This window comes from Megalobrama amblycephala, linkage group LG16, assembly GCF_018812025.1.
Source record: "Megalobrama amblycephala isolate DHTTF-2021 linkage group LG16, ASM1881202v1, whole genome shotgun sequence".
NCBI classification, from domain to species: domain Eukaryota; kingdom Metazoa; phylum Chordata; class Actinopteri; order Cypriniformes; family Xenocyprididae; genus Megalobrama; species Megalobrama amblycephala.
The window spans coordinates 959,648-977,210 of NC_063059.1; the positions used below are offsets into that span (position 1 = coordinate 959,648).

Below are 17,563 nucleotides of genomic sequence, written 5' to 3' on the forward strand. Positions count from 1 at the left end.
TTGGGCAGAATGTGCAATAATGTGTTTTTTTTTTTTTTGTCAAAAAAAATAAAATAAATAAAATTAAGATTTTTTATCCGATTTAATTGATTCACCGAAAAAATAATCGGCCAACTAATTGATGATCAAAGTAATCGTTAGTTGCAGCCCTAGATTCTGCGCTCAAACTTCATCAAGCTACGCCTTTGTTTTGAATAGGCTTTTAGCGACCTCTAGCGGACAGAAAATATTACATAGTGCACCTTTAATCCAAATTTATGGACTAAAATTTTTCCATAGTTGCGATGTAAAATCTGGTTGCTACCCATTCTGTAAACAAAGCTCTGTAACATTCTGTAACAAGTAAAAAGTTTGCTGTTAAATTGATAAATTTTGAAAACTCGCCATTGGCTGTTATACCACTTGCATTCGCATACGTTATATTCGCATACGTCTTACAGAGAGTCTTACTGTCCATAAGTTGCTTCAATGATTGCTTCATCTTAAAAATTGAGTTTTGGTTGTTTTCAAGCAGAAGTGTAAACTTTAAATTACACACAAATTTACTTCTTTTGCCTACCAGCTTCCAGTTTCTGTCAGTCGAGTCAAACATCAAGTCAAGTCACCTTTATTTATATAAAGCGCTTTTTACAATGCAGATTGTGTCAAAGCAGCTTCACAGTGATAACCGGTAAATAATTTTGGCTGCACGGCAGCTCTGAAAGAAAATGTCATCATTGTCCAGCTTAAGTAAATTCAGTATTGATTCATTCTGTTGTAAAAATCAATAATTAGTTAATTTATCTATATATGAGCACTGTAGAAAACAGTGATGTCATCGTCCAGCTCAGTTCTGTTCACATACAAGGGTGTCAATGCAGGCAGATCAAAAAACATTGTTAATTAAAGCTGCAAGCAGCGATGAAAGGGCCCTCACACTCGGGCTCACCGCCACCCGTTGGCCTTAGTAAAAATACATAAATACAGGAGAATTATGGCAAAAAATTTTTATTTATTTATTTATTTATTTATTTTTAGACTTTTTAGAAGAGGTTAAGACTTCTGAGTAACATCACATAACTGTATATTAACCAGTCTTTGGTTGTCTTTGTCCCAGGTATGTTAATTTGGTTTTGTCATGTTCTGTGTACAAAAAAAAAAGTCAGCCCTAATTGAGAATTGGCATTAGCGCAAATGTAATATGCTTGCACATGCTTAACTATGTAACTGCTCTATATTAGGGTTGTGTTCTTGTTTTTCTGTATTTCAGTTATACAAAAATATGTAAAATGATGGTTACTTAAGTTCATAGTTTCTTTTTATTAATGTGAATTGACAAGAAATGAGAACAAAGATAATGTTTTATATTCTATTTTTTATTGTATGCTCTATTTTAAGTTTTTGTCCATTATATGCTCACAATTCCCTTACCTTACAAACAGTTAACATCAATGAACTGCATACTAACCAGTCTTTGATTGTGCTTGTCCCAGGGTCCAGTAAAGAGAAACCTTGAGTGACCATCAACCTCCATCCACAAACACACAGTCACATATAAAATAAAAATATACTCACAGTATTGGCCTAATCCCTCCAGTTTACAATTTGGATCTTTCTTTAGATCATAAAGCAGGTTCACTCCTGGATGTCCTCGTTTATTTCCAGACATATTCAGTTGTCTCAGGTATGAGGGGTTTGATCTCAGAGCTGATGCCAGAGCAGCACAACCTTTCTCTGTGACACCACACTCACACAACCTATAAAGAACAACAACACTCTTTAGCCCAATATAAATTCATGATTCAGTGTTATTTGATGTTTTAACAGTTTCTGAGTTAAAGGAATATGAAACAGCATTTACCACTATCATCATTTTAAAATTATATTCAGGCAAAGGCAATGGACCCTAGTCAGGCCAGACGCCATATTGAATTGAGGGCTGTGAGGGATAAACTTACAGTCTTTACAATGGCGCACACTGTATAATGGTTTTAAATCACATAATTTTCACAGCTCACAACATTCAAAACTTTTTATGGAGTTTTTGATTATGGTTTGTTTGTTCAACATCTGGCACAGGGATTGATTTGGCAACGTGGCTGACCGAGGAAGGGTTGCATGTATCATGATTGGAGCGCATTTTGTAGTCTGATTCTTGCTAACTAGTTGATGGTGCCAGGTGTCAAATGGTGTCAAAGTCATCCGCGTGTTAAGTCGTGATGTAAGGAACGCCGTTTTCTGGGTCCAAGCCTCGACTCATTTCACTTGAGAATGCCATCTCGACGGCCATTTATGAGCGCTATTTATTCATATTAAACATTTAACAATTTAAAAAGTTAAACATTTAAAATATTAGTCTACACAACAGTCTCCATGCTCACAGCATCACAGACATTAATATTTTAACGATTTATAAAAGATGAATCACTGTCTGGCCATCTGGGATTTTGGTATGGAGATAAAAGTTATGATTACATTTACATTTACATCTCCAAAGCAACTTACAAATGAGAACAGTAGAAGCAATCAAATTAACATGAGTACAACAGTATGTAAATGCTGTGTTAAGTCACAGTTTAATTATTAAAGTGCTCATAGCAAGGATTTTTTTTTTTAAATACACAAATAGATGGAAAAAGAGTAGAAATCGATGAAAAGAAAGATAAATAAAAAGTAAGTGCTACTATTACTGGGTCAAGTGTTGACGAAAAAGATATGTCTTTAGCAGTTTTTTGAAAGTGGCTGCTCGGATAGAGCGTGGCAGGTCATTCCACCAGCCAGGAACAGACCCGGAGAAGGTCTGTGAGAGTGATTTTGTGCCCCTTTGTGATGGCACCACAAGGCGCCGTTCACTTGCAGAACACAAATTTCTGGAGGGTGCATAAGTTTGAGGTAGTAAGTTTAGGTATAGTGGTGCAGAGCCAGTGGTTGTTCTGTAGGCAAACATCAGAGCCTTGAATTGGATGCGAACAGCTACTGGCAGCCAATGCAGACTGATGAAGAGAGGTGTGACATGTGCTCTCTTCGGTTCGTTAAAGACCAGTCTTGCTGCAGCATTCTGGATCATTTGTAGAGACTTGACAGTGCATGCTGGAAGGCCAGCCAAGAGAGCATTACAATAGTCCAGTCTGGACAAGAGCTTGGACAAGAATTTGTGTGGAATGCTCCGATAGGAAGGATCTAATCTTCCTAATGTTGTACAAGGCAAATCTGCAGGACCGGGCCGTTGTAGCGATATGATCTGTGAAGCTTAAACAATCATCCATCACCACTCCAAGGTTCCTGGCTGTCCTGGAAGGAGTAATGGTTGGCGACCCAAGTTGAATTGAAAGGTTATGATGAAGTGTTGGGTTGGCATTGACCACAAGCAGTTCCATTTTTGCAAGGTTGAGTTGAAGGTGGTGGTCCTTCAGAAATGGCAGAAATGGCTGTCAGGCAGGCTGCGATGCGACCAGCAACCGTCAGATCATCTGGTTGGATTGAGAGGTAGAGTTGTGTGTCATAAGCATAACAGTGATAGGAGAAACCATAATCCTGAATGCCCCCCTCCCATACGCCCCCATCAGCCTCCCTGGCCAATAATATCCATTAATCCAGCCTGTGGAGGAGAGAAATGTTTCAGGACCTGACGTGGTACGCTCAGAGGTGCAGCGGCGAGAGCAGGCAGTTCTTGAGGCGGCCCATCATTTTCCATTTCAGCTGTCTAGATGCATATTATTGATGAATGCGATGTTTATGTTTCGACCCTGCTTGAAGAATTAATCAGCAGGTCAACTGAGAGAAGGCCCACTTTTGGAAAAGTGTGAAAGCCCTTAGGAGCGCAAACTGTTCTTTTTCTGAATGTTGTATGATATAGCCTAGTGTTATGTAATAAAGGCTTGATTTATTCATTTATTTTGTTTCATTTTCTTAACAATTAAGATGCTGCATGTGTTTATCCAGTCTAATCGAAGTGTGCGTCTCTCCCCCGACTTTCCCAACAAAAATCCCACCCCCTCTCAGAAAATACATAAAACTGACATTACTGAGCTATATGTGTTTAAAAGTAGCCTATTAAAATGGTACAATGGCATTGCTCAGTTCAACGTGTTGGGAAATCGGGCATTTTAAATAAGGATTTCCCACTTGTATTAGCAGGCTTAGGCTATTTCGCCACGTGAATGCCCAATTGAAGCTCTCACAAACACAAAATGCAGGGATAGAATATGTTAATAAAGTATTTATTAACGCATTTTAGACTAACAAAAACAGGTAGGCTAAGCCAAAGTCTGAGGCTACAATATCCATAAATAAATGTTCACAAATACCCATGAAAGTAAAACTGAAACCTTTAGTAAGTAAAACTGACAATTACAAAGGTTTAATTGGCATCTTTATTTCAAACGACCCGACCGACCGCGACCCGAATATCATTAAAAATATTTTTGGATGACTCGTAACCGCGGGTGACTGCGGGTGACCGCAGGCACCCGCTCATTTTGGATAATTTTGGATCAGCATCACTGATGAGTACTGATAATTTTGAAGTTGCTCGTGCCAGTCTCAGTGCTTCAGTGACTGAGAGCAGGGCAGTCTCAGTTGAGTGGCCACTCTTGAAGCCAGACTGGTGGTTGTCAAGGAGGTTATTCTGTGTGAGATAAGTAGAAAGTTGGTTGAACACAACTCTCTCAAGTGTCTTTGCAATGAAGGGAACAAGGGGATACCGGTCTATAGTCTTCTAAAAGTGCTGGATTCAGAGTGGGTTTTTTAAGCAGCGGGGTAATCCTAGCCTGCTTAAAAGCTGTGGGAAATGTAACAGTGTGAAAGGAAGAATTGATAATGTGAGTGAGTGCAGGTACAATTGAGGAGGAGATGGCCTGAAGAAGATGAGTGGGGATAGGGTCTAGCGGACAGGTAGTAGGGTGATTGGAAAGGATGAGTTTGGAAACATCTGCCTCAGAGAGCATGGAGAAGAAGGGGAGCATTTGTGTGTTTTCCGTTAAGATGTTATTGTCAGTGTGTGATGTGGAGAATTGACCGCTGATGGTTGTTATTTTATGTGTGAAAAATGTGGCAAAGTCATCAGCTGTGAGAGCTGATGTGGGAGGGAGAGGAGGAGGGCAAAGAAGAGAAGAGAAGGTTTTGAAAAGTGTGTGGTAATCAGTAGAATGGTTAATTTTATTGTGATAGTATGTGGTTTTAGCATTGGAGACATTTGTAGAGAAAGAAGAAAGGAATGACTGATAAAAGCTTACATCAGTAGGATCTTTAGATTTGCACCATTTCCCCTCTGCAGCCCTGAGTCTAGACCAATGCTCACAGAGAGCATTGGATAGCCAGGGGGCAGAGGGGGTGGCGCGGGCTGGTCTGGATGAAAGGGGGCAGAAGTCATCTAAGCAAGATGTTAGAGTGGTGCAAACCATTGTCTGTGGAGTGTCTGTAGCATTGTTAGTGTCAAGTGATAAGAACTGATTAAGGGGAGAAAGTGTGGATGAGACCAAAGAGGATAGGTGGGATGGTGAGAGTGAGCGTAGGTTTCGACGAAAAGTAACGTGGTGGAGTGTGTGTTGAGTTAGGGGTCAGGTTGAGATTAAAAGTGATGCGGAAATGGTCTGAGGTGTGTAGTGGAGTACCTAGCTTACCTGGGGGACGATAAACAACTACAACATGGATTTTAGCAGGGTAGGTGATGGTAATTGCATGTGATTAAAATGAGCTATTGTCACAGAGAGATGGTAAAGGTTTGAACTTCCATTCATTGGACATAATCAGACCAGTACCACCACCCCTCCCAATCTGGCGTGGGGTGTGTGAGAAAGTGAAATTAGAGGAGAGGGCTGCTGGTGTGGCAGTGTCCTCTGGTTTGATCTATGTCTCAGTCAGAGCCATGAGATGGAGACCTGAATGAGTAGCAATAGATGTAATGAAGTCTGCTTTGTTTACAGCAGACTGACAATTCCAGAGCCCAATAGAAATAGAAAGTAATGTACTAGATGACATGGGAAAATACGCAGGTTGTTAGGATTGCACTGCCTCCAACGTGTAGCATGTGATTATAATTTTTTAGTAGTATTACACCACATTGTGTGTGTATATTAGCAACGTTTGTTGTTTTCTTGTGGTATGAGATAGAATGTTTACATAGCATAACCACAGGTCATTTTAAACAGGGTTGAGAAAATCCTTGTTGCTGAGAAGTGTTTTCAGACATAATTAATTTTATTAGCTATTGCATTTGGATATATAGTTAAACATTATCAAAGACTACTTTCTGTCACAGTTTTGATTTTCACTTTTTTTTGTTTAAAATGCTTTTTCACTGCATGGTAAAACTCGGCACTGCTCAGCTTGCTTTACTTTTGGTTTGCTTTTCCATTGCAGCTTAGTACCACTTCAAAGTGGGTGGGATTATAGACTGACGGTTATAGTTGTGTCGCCACTACTGCCATGGATCCACTCTTTAGCTACCAACGAGAGCTACCTCGTCTACTGACTACGATACAGCCATTTATTTAAAGGAAGTAATTAAAAAAGTAATTCGAACAAATGATACTGCGGTGGCTGTTATTTACTATTTAAATCTAGCGGGTTTAGCGTCTTGTGTTTCAAATCCAATGGCAGTGACAATTCTCTCTGACCAATCAGTGATCTGCAGTTTTTACACATCACATTTTGGTATCGGTATGGCACGCTTGGTTCCTCAACTGAGCTGGTACTATTTAAGTGAGCCATACCTTGCTGTACCATGTAGTGGAAAAGCACCAAAAAGTGAGCCGTACCGTATACTCACGGTCTCACCTGACACGGTCTAGAACTGACAGTGTATTAGATGGCAGCCACAGGAGTACCCAAGAGGAGCTAAGGGCAACTGAGAGAAAGAGAGTAAAGGAGCTAATAACAAATCACATACAGATGATACTCAACCAGAATGTCTTTTTTGTCACCGTAGGTTTTGTTATAGTTGCAGCGGGAAATGCATTTCTGCTCTTGACCGCTAAGCGGCGCTATAACCATAGATTTTCACATGTTATGGATATATCACAGTTTGTTTTTGCGAGTAGCAGTTAACTGTGCCATGTGGAGATTAAAAAATACTATCAATAAGATTTTTAAAAATCACATTCACATAACCACATGTAAGTATTCGTTTACTTTTTCATGGACTGCCCTTTAATACAATACTAATATTAATATATTATACTAATATTTCTTAATTGGACTGTGTATTATGTTATTAATTTTCTTCTTGTAATAAAAGTAAAAAATAGAAATGTGAATTATATAGGCTACACATTTGCATGGGGGTATAAATGCATGGGGGAGTGGTAGCATACTTTTCCCTAATAGGCTACATGAATGAGTAGGCTTTGCATGGGAGTATTACAGTTTTTCTCATTCGTTTTGGTGCATTTCTCACATCACTATTTACATTTGCACAACATTTTGTTCAACCTCCACAACATTTAGTCTTTTGTGCACATCATAGTAGCAGTTTCTCATTCCTTCGAACAAATTGCAAATGCTTTTGGACATGCATCAATTGCTTTCATACAACTCTCTGCTGTTTTATAACATTATCATTTGCTTATGTCATGTCAGTCAAAATTAACTATACTTGTGAATGCTGAATAGTCATTCCATATAAAACTAATAGTCCTCATTTCATTGCTTGAGTCATTACATACAAAAACGTTGAACTAGTTGTCAAAATCTGTCAAGCAAATTTTACACATTTTTTTTAAATCTTTTTTTCCTGAAAATGTCTCCTAAATTGAACAATTTCTCTCAAGTGAATCTCAACTTTCACTGATGAGAAGGGGTGTGTGAAGCATTAGTTGCAACCAATGATAAGCCACTTCTCTACAATCACTGTCAGAGCTGAATCCCATAAACCCCCACTTTACAAGCATATATGAACCAAGCAGGACATAGTGTGTACCATTTCTACAATACTGTGACACAGAAATGGAAGGTCAGCCTCATGGAAGAGGGGTAAGGGTGCGGGGAGGAAGGGGAAGGGGACAAAACAGGTGAAGAGGAAGAAGAGGCCAATAGGCAGATCCCTGATGAAATCAGGGCTACAATTGTGGATCATGTTGTCAGTCACGGCCTCACAATGGCTGAGGCTGGTCGAAGGGTGCAGCCAAATGTTGGGAGAACCACTGTAAATTCAATTATTCAAACATTTCGTTGGGAGAACAGGTGTGTATAAATGGACAGTAATTCAGCACTAAACAATCTGCACTGCACTACTGTCATCGTGTCATACATGAAGCTTGCAGTGGGACAAGAACTTGTCACTGTACATTTTACATTTAGACGTACAGCTTTACTGCATCACACATTTAGTGTATTGTAGTGTACAGTAGTGTTACAGTAAAGATTTGCCATATGTACTGCAATATTGTTTACAGTTGTGCACAGCTCTACCCAAAGGGAGTTTATGCTTGTTGCAAATAAGGGTGTATTTTTTCTTTTGCACAATGCTGTGAACAAATTAGAATTGCAAAGAGCATATGCAGTAAAAATGTGAAACATACATATTCAGTGTCTTGTACTCAGTTACCTCACTAAATACAGTAATGTGTAACATTACTGTATTTTTCAAATGGCTGTGCAAATAGTATATAGTGCTGTCTTGAGCATTTTCAGGTAGTGTCACCAAGATCTGACTTTTTTGCATTGGAAAACATTGACAGAGTAAACTGTCATAATGAAAACATGACAAAGCCATTTGACTATCTTGTTCATAAACAATGGTGTCAGGACTTTTCATCTTGATGATACTGACACTTTCATTGACACGAATACTTGCTTTTGAGGAATGACCTATCCATTTTGAGCAAGTGACACGCTTTTGCAGGTTATCAACTAGATTTTGCAGTTTGTACTAATTGTTTTGAGAACTGCATTAACTGTTGTGCAAATGTAAATAGTGATGTGAGAAATGTACCAAAGTGACTGAGAAAAACTGTAACAGCAGTGAAACAATAGCATAGTGGGCAGCGCTACAACACATGGCGCAACTGTGCTTTTAGAGATCCGAGTTCGAGTCCTGGCTCTTAATTTGAAATGTACATTTTTTTGATCCAAAAGAGATTTGTTATTCATTGTCTGTCATTTTTATTAGTATTAGGTATTATTAGGTATATTTTATTAGTATTAGTAAAAAAAAAATAAAAAAATAAATAAAAATTATATAATATATATATACTAGCTAGGCTAAATAGTATTGCTTTATTTTCAAGGTTTACATAATGTCTCAGACAAACAAACTGGCAGTTCATGTTGCGTGTGGATGTGACATATTGCCCCCTCCCAGTAAGGTGTGTCCTAGCACCATGGAGAGGAGAAGGAGATGATGGAGAGATGCAGATGAAGATGTAGGAGGTGGTTTAGGAGGTGGACAGCCTACCAGGAGGAGGCAGGAAACAAAAGTCCAGGGTGGAGCCTTGAGCAGAGGCAGATGTTGATTGGTGACCCAGGCCACAGCTGAGACTGTGTCCAATGACGGCGCTGCAGGTGGGAGAAGCCCACCGCGAAGCCAGAGAGCCAATGTAGTGGAGGGACTCCAAAGATCTAGACGGCCGCGACGTAACCACAGTGACGACCCCCCGAGATGGTGGTAGAGATCTGGAGGGCTGAATTTGAGCAGGAGCGACAGAGGGCGGAGGTGGAGCCTGAGGGAGGGAGGAGCTGGCCGAAGACAAAGGGGTGGAGGGCCGGAGAGCAGCGACTGGCCCGTAAGTCTGTGGCGTAGGTGTAGCGATGCCCGATCCAGGTGGAGCGGACTTACTGAGGGAGTCCTGCAAGGCTGAAAGTCCGATGGTCTCTGCCAACATCGAGAGAGGAAGGAGTGGGACGACAGATCGAGGAGGACTGGAGTGTGCAGAGGCAGAGGGCGAAGCCAAGGGCTTCTCACAGCCATGAAGAGATGACTCCCAGAGGGCCCGAGGTGTAGCCTCACCACTGAGAGGAGGCGCTGAGGGACTGATGGGAGGCATCGATGATGGGGCAACAGGATTAGCTGGGGACTGGGGCAAAAACTGTGGAGCAGAGGAAAGTCCAAAAAACAAAACAGAGTCCAGGGTGTGTTGGAGAGGTAGTGGATGAGGGAGGTTGGGAGGGAACACAGGTGTGGCTGGAACCAGCAGGAAGATGGACAGTTCAGGGCTGGACGGAACCAGCGGTTAGAAACAGAAACATGACAGATAGATTCAGGAGGTAACAGAGGGGAAAACAAAACAACCTCTCCAACATCAAAACAAATTCTCTCCAGTGCAGTGGCCGAACACTCACTCTCCGTGACGGGGGGTTGGGTGGGGCTCCTTTCCATCCCGTCAAACTCCACTAAGACTCCCTCAGCGATGGCTGAGGCAGCTGGCTCACACACCTGGTCAGGCACGCGTCGCTGAGGGTCTGTGGCGATGTTCTGCTTGGTCACTCTTGTGAGCATTGGCTTGTACGTCACGGTGGAGTGGCTCTCGTTGCCTGCGGTGGGCTCGGGCTGTCGATCCCCGCAGTCAAGGTGTTGTTGGCTGGGCAATGGGTAGCTAGTGGGGCTGGTGTCTTCGTCGACGATGTCCACTATGAGCGGCTAATCACAGGACACCAGCACCCACTCGACATATTCCATGAAACTCCCTCGAGGCCCTTCCCCGGACAGCAGCGCTTTGGTGGCGGTGTTGAGGCCGGCATATAGGAAGCTGCAGAGGCTGCGGTCCGGGAAAGTTGTAGATGGTACGAGACGGATAAAATCCTCTAAATGTGGCTCAAAGGAGCGGTCCTTCTGCTCAAGGCATGGTGCAGGAGAAACAAAAAACGCAGATTACACAAACACGTCACTACTGTTTAGGTCAGGTCTTCTGTTACGTAATGGTGGTGTATCAAACACACGACGAGTAAGAGTAAAATTAAACAAGTCTTTACTTGATAAGCCACAGGGAGAAATACAAAATCCAGATCAGAACATAAACCAACACATTACTTACATGAAACGAGACCTGACAAAGACACACTGACAGAACTCAACTGATATACACATACTAATGAACTCAAATGACAAACAGCTGCGATGATAATGATTAGTGTCCATGGAAACAGATTGTGGCGGGAAACTCAAACAAAGAAACACGTGACAGAAGAAAAACAAACAAACTGACAGTTCATGTGGTGTGTGGATGTGACAGGAATACAGGATCTTGTTCTTGCCACATTTTATATTTGTATTGCCAAATAAATTGCAGCATTGCTGTGTACGATTAAAACAGTGCAAAATGAAAATAGAGCCAGCAACAATTTAAGAACAGAAGTTTCTCTCTCGCCGACGCGCTAGATCTCTTTCATTAAGTTTCTCTGTGATCTGATCGACCAAAACACATCTTTATACTAGCTGGAAACAGGGCCTGAGGCTGACTAAAAACAAGAGAAGTCGCAAAAGAATAATTCAGACTTAAACCGTTATTCTAGACATCAGCCTAATATTTTTAAAGTGTATAGATATTGAAGGAATTAATCATTTAAATGTTGTAGTATTTTGTCATAAATGTTTATTAATTGTTAAATATTTCATTATTCAATGACTGAAGAATTCAAATAGAATCAGATGCTTTGCTTGATCAGATTATTAACTCCTTTTTACTATGCCAGCTTTTCCAGAGCAAAACAAAGTGGTACAGACTTCCCACTCATGTTCTTTGTCACCCTAGGCTATAGACACTTCACATACTCGCCATGGACATTTTCAACCCAATAATTCAACCCCAAAAATTCCACAGGGATCCTGGTATCCATCTAGTAGTGTTTGTTTCCCCTTTTAAAAAAAGTAAAAAATAATTGTGTTTTAGAATTGCAGGACACACACACATCTCAGTAGCCCTTGTTTGATTGGGATTTGAACTTGTGTCATTGATATTGCTGACCAACACTACCACTCGACTATGACGAAATGCTCAGAACAGAAGTTTTCTTATCCAGGAGTAACCAGTATGTCCGCGCACGTGAGAGAAGAGTTTTCTTCATTCCTCTCACTTCGCAATAGTAAAAAATAATCAGCTCATTGCACATAATATGTGGAGAAAATTTCTGGCACTCACTGTGAGATATGATGGTCTTGTGATGTATTTTTTTAATGCTTATTAAAGTGCAAGAGGGCTGTGTACAAATCCTGATCAGGGATTGCGCTGCATTTTATGTAAAACAGTAGATTTTGTGATGAGGCTAATAACACAGTTTAAGTATTATGGGGAAAACCTGGAGAGTTTGTCTTGTTACAGGTGTAAAAACACAAACTACATTAACATTAATTCCAGAAGGTAACTATCGGTGTGGTACATGTAATCAGTGTTGCTATACATGCCACGGTACATCATTTAAACATCCTCATACTGGTAAAATGATTCCTATTTTAAAAAATTATACGTTGAAAATCAAAAGTCATTTACCTCATAATATGTCCCTGCAGTAAATCATGTTGGAAAAACAAGTCATGAGCTTAAAACGTGGATCGCTGAACATCGGAGTACAATAAGATGCAAAAATATGAATTACCCACTAGCATTTTACTGAGTTTAATCATTAACCAATTACGTCTTTGCGTTACATAGGAATTGAGAGGGTACTCTTACCGAGGAGAGGAGGTGACTTGGATCGTATTCTGCTTAAAAGGGAGGCCTATTGGATGATACACAAACTGAAAACTTTAACCCCATATGGTTTAAATGTTGATTTTGATTTAAGCTGTTTTTTATGATCGATATGATCTAAGTCAGTATGTTTTGGATTGATACTTATGTCTTCTTCAATGCGAATATTTTTATGCATTTTGACATTGTGAATGTTGAGATTCAAGTTGCTGTTGTTAGCATTTGCTGTTTAGTGAGACTAAAATTGGATTATTTTTAGACTTGTTAATTGATTGTTTGTTGGACTGAGATTGATTGCTTAATCAAAGGCTTTTTGCCAAAATGTTGATATAATAGTATTTGCAAGTGAGTGTGCGGTCATATCTGTTCTATACTATTAAGGGGAAAACATAACACAACATAAAATAATTGTTATTTATAATAAAACTTAACTGAAATTTTCACTCTAATTACTTCAATGCCTTTTTGAATTCGTTCTGAATTATGGACCAAAGCGTGTTCATATTATTGTCTTTACTGATGCTGCATCATCCTAATTTTATATCCCAAACACATACGTTTTATTGGGATATTTCGTCCCTGAGTTTTAATTCCACTGTTGTAGTTAAATTGTGACTATCTTATAGCCTTTTTGTGACCCTGGATCCGTTTAAAATCTCAATTTTGAAATTGAGATTTATAAATCATCTATACATAAGACTATCATCTGACTAAAGTTTTCCATTGATGTATGGTTTGTTAGGATAGGACAATACTTGGCTGAGATACAACTATTTGAGAATCAGAATCTGAGGATGCAAAAAAAAAAAGAAATCGCCTTTAAAGCTGTCCAAATGAAGTCCTTAGCGATGGCTATCCAGTCACAAAAATAAATGTTTGATATATTTATGGTAAATTTATCTTTACTTAATATCCTAATGATTTTTGGCATTAAAAAAATTAATAATTTTGACCTATTGCTACAAATATACCTGTGCGACTTGAATGGTTTTGTGGTCCAGGTTCACTTTTATTAATTTCTTTATTTTTCAAATCATAAGAATGAATTCATACAATGTTCTCACATTTTAAGTAGTAGGCTACAACGAAACATTTTAATAAAAAAGTGATCAACAATTTCCTTAATTCATTTACAAAGGAACAATTCAATAAAAAATGATCAACAATTCATATAATTCAATGTATTTATTATTTTTCTGCATGTTATGCACAGTGAGCTCTGTGTTGTATGGGAAAAAATGTTTCAATGTGCATGCCTGACCTGTTGAAATACATCAGTGAATTATTAAATGTTGTTTCAAACGTTTTGTCTGCTGTCACTGTAATGTTTCACTGTAACAGTAGTCAAATAGCTGGAACATAATAAGCATTTACAGCAGGTAAAATAAGCATTGAATACTTTAACATTTTTTTAAATAGACAAAGTTCCAATGCAGCAATTCATATAAAATTTTGACCAGACGTTGATATTAGCTCAAGAAATCAATACAAATAAGGAAATCATTATACTACATAATCCATAAAAAGTTATGTGTAAGAAAGTGAAATGACACAGGAAAAAGTATTGAACACACTAAGAAAAAGCAGTACACTAAGGCAAGGCAAGACAAGAAAGCAACATATTTCAGTAAGTAGTTCTACCTTCTACCTGTGCAAATTACAATCAGTTGGGTTAGTGCATGAAAGGTCTGAACTACTGGGAGATTTTAGTGTGGTCAGATGAGACAAAAATCAAACTTCTGGCAACAATACTAGATGCCATGTTTGAGAAATGGCTTTACATATGATCCTAAAAATACCATACCAACAGTTATGTTTTCGAGGTGGAAACATCATGGTATGGGGCTTTTTCTCTTCTCGTGGTACCGGCAGAATCAATATTACTGAAGGGAAGATAAATGGAGCCATGTTCTTGAGATGAATTTGTTGCCATCCACCAGAATGATGAAGATGAGACTTTGGTGGACCTTCCACCAGGACAACAATCCAAAACAAACTGCTAATGAGAGTTTGAAGTGGTTCCAGAAGAAGTAAATAAATTTGTTAGAATGTCCCAGGAAATCAGCATACCTAAACCCAACAGAGCATTTGGGGAAGGAACTGAATATCAAAATTCACAAGAAAGACCCCCAGAATATTCAAGATTTAAAGTTTGGTCAAACAGGATGCGCCTTGAAGCTGTTGCACAAAAAGGCTTTTCCAATAACTAATAAAAAAGTGTGTACAAAACACCTGGTGGTGATTTCACGAACAAGTGTCACATGTGACTGGGTTGTATTTATTTTTATTTTTATTTTGTGACTGGGTTGTATTTTTTGCCTTTGTGAACTCCTTTTGTAAAGGTTACATATTTATAAACACTTGTCCCTGACAAGAGTGCAGTATTTAAACATTGAAAATATATATATATTTTTTTTATCTTGTAGAGTAGGCAGATGTGCAACTATGTTTTCTGTGCCCCTCCCCCATCCTCAAGATCAAGATTCCATCCAGCATTTTACCGATTTTTATGGTTTAACAAATTGGAGATACTTTGACCTAAAAGATTTTGCTCTGAAAGTTCACATCCTTTTGGGTTGATTCTAACCTTGAAATTCTAGGTTTACCCTGTAATTATAAACCTGCTGATCTGCATTGAGAGGACTCCTGTTTAATTGATGTGCTCATCAAAACTGCCAGATGATTCTAAATATTAACTCTCATTATAATTTCTATAAAGGTTATAGGTTCCTCAGAAGGATTAATCCTGACTCCAGTAGATAAAGTGGCAAGGTCCAGACAAGCTGGAAAAGTGGAAGAACTGTAAAGTTAAAGATATCATATATGAACCCATGTGTCATTTCCTTCATCAGGGATTTCATTTTTAGTTTTACTGGCTAAAATAACTATGTTGAGGCGAAAACACTCCTGTAACCAAAAATACAATAATGCAATGTCTAGAAATGTCTGAGGACAAGGGTGTGTTACTAGCATAGAGATGTTCTTACCACAATTTCTCCAGTTTACAGTGAGTATCCTCCAGTCCATTGGAGAGCAGTATCACTCCTGAATTTCCTATTTTATTCTTAGACAGATTCAGATCTCTCAGGTGTGAGGGGATTGATTTTAGAGCAGAGGCCAAAGCAGAGCAACTTTCATCTGCGATACCGCAATTAATCAACCTGTAAAAAAAAGCACAAACAATATTTTAGGAACCATTAGAATAAAGGTCTAAAATGTTACAGAGCATTTACAAACAATGTTTCCTAAATGCCACTATATAAAGATGAACAGTAAGAAAGAATTTGGCATGTTTTTCATTTCTTATTGTTCTGAGGTTGAATGTTTTTACAGTCAAAAGATTTAAATGTTAACTGTGATGTGAAACTGCGTATTTCAATGTGACTATCAGTCCTGCATTATCATGTTACTGAGGAGCAGCCCATGTGTTTAATTTATAGCTTTATAGTTTAATGTATACATTTAGAGCTCAATCCCTTAAATTTACAGGAGCAGAAAGAGGACATTTTGAAATTAATTTACATTGTGTTTCATGTGTGAGATCTAGATATGATCTTACCATAGTTTCTCCAGTTTGCAGTGAGGATTCTGTAGTAAATCAGAGAGCCACTTCACTCCAGAACCAGCTATATTTTTATTATCAGTCAGATCCAGATCTCTCAGGTGTGAGGGATTTGATCTCAGAGCTGAAACCAGAGCAGCACAACCTTTCTCTGTGATACCACAGTTCCTCAACCTGCAGAGAACAATGACACACTCTTAAAAAATCATGCAGTAGAATATAAAAATGCATTTTGTGTGAACAGCCCCTTACTATTGTGAAAAAGATGTGTACTTAATTGTTTTGAACATGCACCTGTAGTGTACTTCAAATCTTAAAACTATATTTAAAAAAAACTGTACTTACTGGTAATATTAAGGAAATATAAGGCCACTTACTTTAAGTGTATTTAAAAAGAGTACTTTTTCATGACTGTTTCTTAAAATTAAAAACTCTTTACAAAATGCACTTGTAATAATGTCAAATTTAAAGTTTTAAAGTACATTTTAAATCATTATGTTTTAATAATCTTCTGTCATGCTTTAAAGTGCACCTATTTTGATGACTACTAAAGCACATGTGCTTGATTATAATTTTAAATGTAGTTTGTTTTTCTGTTTTACATCTAAAGTTAATATCTTTTAAATTTATTAAATTGCAACTTCATCATTACAAATATGTAATTATTAATTACAAATACATTTAAACACATGACAAACAAGTTTCAGTAGAAATGACACTGATGTATATTTTAGTTTACCATAAATGCTTGTTAGTATATTCGGCATGACACTTTAAACATATTTCAAAGACAATAGAAGTAATAATGAAATTGCTTCGGTTTAATTCTAATTATGAAATTATAAAAATTCATAATTTTTCAAATATTCTCCATTCCCTCCATTCCCACAACACTGAGTCATTGCATCTCCCTTCTCATTTTTCTTTTCAGGATTTTATTTCAATCCCCAAGACCAATCCTAAACACTGCTACACTGAGATTGTGACTATTTTTTTGGGACAATAACACATTAAACGCCCTTCCTTGCCACAATGAACCATATCATGCTTGCAAGTAGAGGCAAAACTCACATAGTCAAACCCACCATTCTTAAACTTAAAGAGTCATATTCAAATTCTCTTTTTTGGACTTTTCATGTTATTGGAACTCCTACTGTATGGTGTGTATTCATCTTTTATGAACGGTGGTACATTAAGCAGCAGAGATTTAAATATGAATGTGTGAATTTCAGCGTTACTATCAGTCGCTATCAAGTACACATTGCAGCTAAATCTGGTTGTAAGTTCACCCTTATGTGCTTAATGCTGATCTTTACATACATGGTTCAGTAATTTACAGGAGTGACAACCACATTCTACAACCAAATTAACTCCCGAAAAATGCAGGTAGTGCCAACCA

General features: G+C 38.4%; 1 protein-coding gene across 1 annotated transcript in view; it reads right to left on the reverse strand.

Annotated features, from left to right (window-relative positions):
* The window catches only part of LOC125249308 (NACHT, LRR and PYD domains-containing protein 3-like), a 47,430-nt gene that overhangs the window by 3,086 nt on the left and 26,781 nt on the right, over positions 1 to 17,563 (reverse strand). The window contains exons 13-15 of the mRNA XM_048161574.1: positions 16,162 to 16,338; positions 15,590 to 15,763; positions 1,555 to 1,736 (exon numbers count right to left, since the gene is read on the reverse strand). Of these exons, the coding sequence (XP_048017531.1) occupies positions 1,555 to 1,736; positions 15,590 to 15,763; positions 16,162 to 16,338 (533 nt within the window). The remainder of the gene's footprint in view (positions 1 to 1,554; positions 1,737 to 15,589; positions 15,764 to 16,161; positions 16,339 to 17,563) is intronic.